The sequence below is a fragment of the Fukomys damarensis genome, unplaced genomic scaffold (genome assembly GCF_012274545.1).
Source record: "Fukomys damarensis isolate Sample0158 unplaced genomic scaffold, DMR_v1.0_HiC HiC_scaffold_39, whole genome shotgun sequence".
In the NCBI taxonomy this organism is placed as follows: domain Eukaryota; kingdom Metazoa; phylum Chordata; class Mammalia; order Rodentia; family Bathyergidae; genus Fukomys; species Fukomys damarensis.
This window is the reverse complement of record NW_022900951.1, coordinates 35,594,058-35,601,872: the sequence shown is the minus strand read 5'-3', so window position 1 is coordinate 35,601,872 and position 7,815 is coordinate 35,594,058. Positions and strand designations below refer to the sequence as shown.

At 39.1% G+C, this 7,815-nt stretch overlaps 1 protein-coding gene across 1 annotated transcript in view; it reads left to right on the top strand.

Annotated features, from left to right (window-relative positions):
* Positions 1-6: 6 nt before the first annotated feature.
* Positions 7-7,815, top strand: part of Med14 (mediator complex subunit 14) — a 72,409-nt gene continuing 64,600 nt past the window's right edge. Inside the window, exons 1-3 of the mRNA XM_010636216.2 lie at positions 7-121; positions 4,723-4,749; positions 7,265-7,370. Coding sequence (XP_010634518.1) covers positions 105-121; positions 4,723-4,749; positions 7,265-7,370 — 150 coding nt within the window. The 5' untranslated portion in view covers positions 7-104. The remainder of the gene's footprint in view (positions 122-4,722; positions 4,750-7,264; positions 7,371-7,815) is intronic.

The following is a 7,815-nucleotide window of genomic DNA, read 5'->3' as shown; positions in this document are numbered from 1 at the left end:
CCGCTGGAGCCGCCGTGGCGGCAGCCGCCGCGGTTGCGGCCAGCCCTGGCTACCGACTGAGCACTCTCATCGAATTTCTGCTGCACCGGGCCTACTCTGAGCTCATGGTCTTGACGGATCTGTAAGTGCCGCGAAAGCCACGCCGGCTCCCCAGCCCCCCCTTCCCGCCCAGCCGGCTAAGAGAGGGTTGCGCCTCTCTCTCCCTAAGAGGGTGCCGTTTTTTGCGCTGGGCTGCTTGGTCTAGAATTTCGGAACTCCTGGGGTGCGGGGAGGTGGAGGAGAAGCTTAGAATTGGGGGGTCTTGCCGGCGATGAAGCAACCGAGACTTGCTGATTTCGCGTGTCGTTGCACTTTCGTTGAAGATTGTCTTTGGGATTTTTGTTCAAGTTCCCCGCAGAAAACTCTTACTAATTTGTTGGCTGGAAGCATTTTAGCCCCAAACCCAAAATTAGAGTTGAGAGTTTAGAAAGGCATAAGATTTAAACTTAAAAAAAATCCCAAAGACGGGGAATGCGTTTTACAGCCTCTTGACAATATATTCGAAATGTAGGTAGTAATTACTTCTGTTTGCACGCAGGAGATAATGTGTAAAATAGACCAACATTTTAGATTCCAAGTATTTTTGAAACGTTTGAGAATGAAGTTTTCATGAATTTAGTGAACGTAAAATATTTTCTGTAATCTTCCTGCTGTCATTTCAATCACCTAGATACCTGTGAAATGCCTTGGGTCATGATTAGGGTGTTAATCCCCTCATTCTAGGATCAGAATGTACTGTAAGGATTGTGTGTGTGTGTAGAAAAAGTGCCATAAAGTTTTGAGGCTCAGTTTTACGTCTTGTAATCTAGGTTGACAAAACATAAGCCCGTATTCGTTTTGATTTAGTTTTTAATCTTTCATCCATTGTAACACTTCAGAGTTTTCACTTGAAATAAATACATTAGTATGCAGATCTTAGGTTGTACAATGTCACAGTCATTTGTTACTAGAGACTTAAAATATTTATTTGCACATGACTAAAATAATTAAAGTTCCACTTACTCCCGCAAAGCATTATGCTCACTCAGTTTTGATGTACAATACTTCACTGAATGAGACCGAAACAGGTGAAGTTAAAAAAGCCTCCTCCTATCTAATGATGCATGTAAATAGCTGTCATGGTTAGAAACGATTGTAATAATATACTTCTGAACCTTTTGTTGCGTTTCATAAAAGTCTGTTTTCATGAGAAAGTTTCATGTATGTGAAGATCACCTGGCCTATGTATAGCTGTGGGAAAAAGTGTCAAGGACTGTTGCTGTCAGTGCTTGTGTGGTTTATTTTTCTGTACAGGATTTGTAGAAATTTCTTGAATTTATAGTGCATTCTTTTTACTATTTAGGACTTGGTTTATGATGAGAGAAACATCTGTTTTATTGCTGTAGAATAAGTACATACAGTTCCACACCCTTTGGCTGGGGATGATTCCCATGCATGTGTCTCCAGCACAGACCTCTGAACTCCACTCATGTCCACATGCCTACATTTCAGTATCAAATTTCAACATAGCAAGGCTAAACTCCCCTCCACCTTAAAACCTTCTTTTCTATCGCTGTGAGTACTATCTTCATCCTTCCTGTTGTTGCTCACACTATTTTGGAGTAATTCCTGGCTGGCTCCTTCTCTTCACATCCCACACCCAGTTTGCATCAGCAAGTCTAGTCATCTCTGACTTCAGAATCTTTCTCAACACTTCTCCCCGCAACTGGTGGTCCAAGCCACCCCATTATAGTCTACTCATTGGTATCACTACTGCTACCCTCCCCCATGCTCCTCTCTGCTTTCTTCTCCATGAAATAGCCAGGATTATCGTTTTAAAGTTTCTGTGCTCAGAATGCTCCAGTGGTTCTCCATCATCTCATTTAGATTAAAAAGTTTGTGTAATCACCTATATGTAGATTGGACATACAATTTACAGTTCAAACCAGGAAACTTTTAAGCATAAAAAGGTGCTGTTGATAATGTCTGAATAACAAGCATAAAACCAAGACTGTCTTGCCTGGCGTGGTGGCGCACACCTGGAATCCCAGCACTCGGGAGGCTGAGGCAGGATGATCGCTGTGAATTCGAGACCAGCCTGGGCTACATAGTGAGTTCCAGGTCAGTCTCAACTACATGGTGATACCCTGTCTCAAAAAACCAAAACAAAAAAACAACAACAAAAAAACCAAAACCAAAAACAAAAAAACCCCACAAAAAAACCCCCAAGACTGTCTTGTGCAAACCAGGATATGTGGTTATTTTATTTTTAAGGTCCTACATAATCTGTACTTTCTCCCCCTTGCCTCTTTAATTCATGTCCTCACACTCTTGCTTATTCTGTTCAGCCTGCACTAGCCTTCGTGATATTTCCTGATAGTCCTGACATACTCCCACCTTGGAGCTTTTGTTCTTCCAGAAATCTGTGGGGTTTGCTTCCTTTTTGTATGTGTCTTAAGTCATATGTAACAGCAGAAAGACTTTTTTGGACCACTCATAAAACAGTACTCTGCCCCTTCACGATATCCTCTTTCTTGGTGCTTTATTTTTATCTACAGGACTTACTGACATTTGATGTTACTAGTGGATTGTCGTTGTCCCCCACTGCTGTAATGTAAGCTCCAGGAGGATAAGGATTTCTGTTTGCTGCTATCCCCAGGCTTAGAACAATGCCTGGTACATACTCTGGGCTTAAGTATTTTATTGATTTAGTACATGAATGAGTGAATATTTAGAATTGTCATTGTAAACCATGGAATAAGTCACTGTTGCTCTTTTTTTTGGGGGGGGGTACTGGGGATCGAACTCCGGTCTTTGTGTTTGCGAGGCAGGTGGCAGAACCACCGAGCTAAATCCCTGGCCCTGTCGCTCTTGATACAAAGGTGTATAACTTTTCATTTTTGATTTGTGATAGCCAAAACTAGGAACTTAGCATGAAAGTTCCTGAATAGTGTGTGTTCCCATGTTCTAGGTGGAAGCTGTTGAGATTAATGTGTTATATAGAGCCAGTGTTTTATTATGCTTCATAAGAGTCTTTTAAGGACTTGGTTACTTATTTCTGCATCACTTGTTGTCTTTGAACTATTGAGGGTGAGGTCAGCCTTGGCAATTTAGGTGGTTTGGTTTTGGCTCTAGACTTGTGGCTTTTTCCTTCTGCTTCTCTACCCTCTCCTTCCCTCAACACATATGCTTACATGTTAAAGCTTTTTCTCTGCCTTGACTTTTTAGGAACATAAATTCTACTCTCTAACCTCTTATGGTTAAAATCAGAAAACGCTAGCATCTCAGTCATGTAAACTTGTCATCCGACTTCAGCATAATACAGTTTTGTGCCTTTCTTCTTCCAACATTTGCATTTTAGGACTTTTACCCCAAATGGTGGAATTTAGGAATTTAAAATAGGTTAGAAGACATGGGAGTAAAGGGGAGGCAAGCAGAAAAGCCTGTCCTTTGTCCCTGAAGTGGTAGCGCTTCTAATATGAGACCATCCTTTTAGGATCTCTAGGGCAGGTGAGAGGAGCTGCAACAGCTGTTCCTGTTCTTTGTACCCCCAAAGGATCCTCTCTTTCCCCCTCCCCACCCTCACAAGCAACTTAACCTCATTTTCTGTCTCTTGAGGATAGGGCCATGGCTTCTTAAGGAGTGTTCTCAGGTGCTTTTGCATGTGGAGGAATTTAGCAGTGGCTGCTTTCTTTTGTAGTCTTCTAATAAGGCCTTAATTTCTGCTTTAGCCCTTTTCTGGCCCTTTCAGCCCTTGCTTACTTCTCTTTATCATTCTTATCATAGCTTGAGCTTCCACCTCACTGTCTTTCTTGAAAATAGCAGGAAACCAGGGCTCGTTTTAATAGTTTCCCCTCTTTGTACTTTGAACCTTTGGAAGTGGGTTTAGTTTTTCTGATCCTGTGGAACATGGGTGTGGGAGCATCCAAGGGGCTGAGTGTATCCTCAAGATCTGACAGATACAGGGCAAGGGTGAGAGTTGTTCAGGCCATTGAATATTGAATCTAAGATCATGGGTTAATAGAATGTGGCAATTCAGGAGGCAGATTAGGACCTTTCTAAGCTTCAGTAGATATGAATGTGGTAAAAGGTCTAATTTATCAGGGAAGAAGTTGATATTAGTTGCTGGCTGTCAGGACTGGAACACTAGCAAAAATAAGTCAAAACATTATTGCAGCTGTTTCAAACTAATAACAAATATTTTCATCTAACCACTGTGCAACATCGTCATAAGACCCTTGAACAGCACTGGCCTGTTCTTGTGCTTAGCTTCTAGTTTTGCCCACTCCAACAAAGCAGAGAGAGATTATTGCTTATAACCAGAGTTCCCCATTAGGTAGAGGGAATCTAGCAACAAAGTATTACTCCTGTATCTATGATCATTTTGGTTCTCTATGATATTCATAGTATGTTGATGAGAGAGTTGGGCTTTTTAAAATGTTTAGGTTGGTATACCTTTTGAAGCATTTTGAATGGAGAGAGATTGAGAGAAATGTTCCTTTGTTGGTTTTCTCCTTACAACCATATTGCTCGGAACTCAAAAGTACAAAGAATGTGTAGCCACATGAGCTTGTGGTCGCTGCTTACTCAGTTTCTCTGGGTATTAATAGAAGTATTAATAGGTATTAATAGAGTCAGAGTAAAGACCATTATCACATTTTGATGAAAGTCTGCATATGCTTAATCAATTTTTTTTCTTCTTAGATTGCCAAGGAAATCTGATGTAGAAAGGTGAGTATGAAAAAACCTGTCTCTTTGGTTTTTATTGATCTGTGAGTATGGGTGTGTGGGCATTGCTGATACAGGGCCACGTGTTTAGGGAGTACTGGGACGTGTAATTTTCTCATTCTTGGCTATACTTGGGTGTGAGATCAGTTTTAGATTTTCTATTCTGCAAATCTCTATTGAGTGACTGACCAGTTCAAGTTCCTGAGGTGGGAAGATATAGTAGAAAATATGGTCCATAATAAAAGAAGCTCAGAAGCAGACTGACTTAAAAAGGTGGCTGCTAATTACCCTTTGTAAGATGCTGTTGAATATCTTTAGAGAATTGACATTTGCCTCCTGCTATTGTTGTTTTATAGCTGAGAAAATTTTGGTTCAGTTGAAGTTTGGGGCTTATGATTTAACACTAGTATGTTCCCATAGGATTAAGGAATAGGATATATTAAGGTTTCAAATGAATCACATGATGGGGAATTTAAAAAAAATTTTGGTATGGGGATTGAACCCAGAGCCTTTGCACAGAGCTACATCCCTAGCCCTTTTATTTTTCAATTTTTTATTTTGAGACAGGGTCTTGCTAAGTCACCACGTTGCTTAGGCTGGCCTCAAAATTTGCAATCCTCTTGCCTCAGTCCGTATCTAGGATTACAGGTGGGTGCCACAGCACCAGGCCTGATTGTGATTTAAGTTGTGCCTATAGTACAGATTACTGACTGTATCTTTGATAATACTTATACTTCTTTGTTGATTTTCTTTTAATTCCAAGTCACTAGGGAGGTTTTTAGTATTTATTAATGGCTCCAATCCACTGGCAACCTCAAGTGCCCACTTTCTGATAGATCAAAAAGAGAGGCAGAAGAGGCAATTGAAGGTTACCTGTGCTATGGGTTGGCTGGTCAATTTTAAAGGAAATATAAGTCAGATTTGCTCTCTCCACTTTGGATAGGAAGGACACTGGGTCTTTAGAAAACTGACTCATGCATCCTATCTCTTGAGAAAACTCTGTTATAATAGTTTACAAAGAGAAATCATCCTATTTCTAGTAGAGGTACATATTTAGAAAACCAAATTAATGATATATAAAGGTGGGGCAGAGACGTCCTAACCTGTAAAAAAATCTGTTGCTCAGTCAGTGACAATACTGTGACTCCTTGCCCTAAGGAGGCTGCCAGATCTCCCCTCCTTCTGGGAGGTGGAACTTGGGGCCTAGCACATGCTATGCAAGTGCTCGATGACCCAGCTACACCCCTATCCCTGTCAGAATTTAATGTTCGTTCAATACTTCTGCTGTGCCTGTCTTGCCTGTGATGCTCTGCTTTTTTTCTCATAATCTGTCACAGACACTGGTAAAGACTCCTAACTGTGCCCTTGAATTTTCTCTTTGTAGAACCACTTATCATATTGTTGGCTGATTTTAAGCCACTCAGGTTGTTTATGGACTGGAGAAAAAAAAAAGCTCCACCCTGTAGCCCTCATTTGGGATTGAACTTTAACAAAAAAATTGGTGCATTTCTTTATGGTGGTGGTACTGGTGAGATGCAGAAATGTGGGTTGGGTCTGTAGGTCATTGAAAAGCCATATTGATTAAGGTCAGAGTCCACTTGCAGAGAGGTTGGTGTTTTGCTAGGTCTTGTCGTTAGTTGAATTTTTTTCCCCAGTGTTTTAAAGTAAACCATGAAAGGTATCTATCAGTTTTGTTGCTGCCATGAGGTTGAGAGGTCTAGCTAATACACTGACAGCATAAAGCTTTTTGTGAAGCTTTTAAGGCTTTATGAGATGGTAAAAATACTGATGAGTATTGGAAGAAAAAACATTGAAGTGCGTATAGCATAAAAATAGATATGGATAAACCTTTTATTTTTAGTGCTCATCATATTTTCCTTAACTTGGCTGAGATAATGTATTCAAGTTTGTCACTGAAACTCATTTGATAAAAAGTTGCCCAATTAAATTCTTTAATTATACAGTTTAAAAAATTGTGCTCTTGCAAGATGGGAAGTGAACCCTTGCTTTTGTAGAAAAAATATAGTGTCAAATTTTGGTAAAATATATATTTGAATACCCTTCTCTTACCAAAAGTCTTATTAATTACCTACCAATTTCAGTTATGAAAGTCATATTTCATTACTCCTAATTTGGTCCCCTCTTTGACCAAGGTAACTTCTGTCATATATCCATGAATTTAAGTGTATTTTAATAAACAACTTCTAATTATAGTATGAAATTAACTTAAAAATATGATTCGCTGGGTCAGCTTCAGTGGCACCGCACCTGCCTCCCAAGCGCAAGATCATGAGTTTGGTCTCCAGTCCCCCCACCAATATGATTCACTGCTAAAACATACTTTTCAGGTAAAAATAAAGCATATGCAGATGATATATAAAGTGTGATAATACATTTAGATAAATATTTTTAAATTCATTTTGTAGTTGTAAAGGAGGATTGATTTTTTTAATCCCAAATGAAATAAATTGTGAAATATTTTTTCTAATATGTTGCTTCACTAAAAATTGCTTTATAGGAAAATAGAAATAGTACAATTTGCTAGCCGGACACGTCAACTCTTCGTTCGATTATTAGCTTTAGTGAAGTGGGCTAATAATGCTGACAAAGTGGAGAAATGTGCGGTGAGTTGAACTTTTTTCTTTTTTTTTAGAGGTACTTTATTTAATATACTGAAAGGGACCTGAAAAAGTTAAGATTTTAAAATGAAACTTTACCTGAAGATTTATTTATCCTTTAACAAAATGCTATTATTACTTCAAATGTACCTTTGGCCAGAAACAAATTAAAAATTTGAAGTTGTGTATTTGTGCATTAAATTTCTGGAAAATTCTTGCTATATAATTTAATTGACAAAGGCAATTTATTTAGGCTGATTAAATTATTCTTTCTCTTTTGGGTTTTTTTGTTTGGTTTTGGTTGGTTTGTTTGTTTTGAGGCAGGGTCTTGCTTTGTAGTTGAGGGTGGACTTGAGCTCACTTTGTAGCCCAGGCTGGCCTTGAACTCTCCATTGCACTTTTTTTTTTTTTTTTTTTTTTTTTTATGTTTTTCATTTTTATGTGCCTTTGA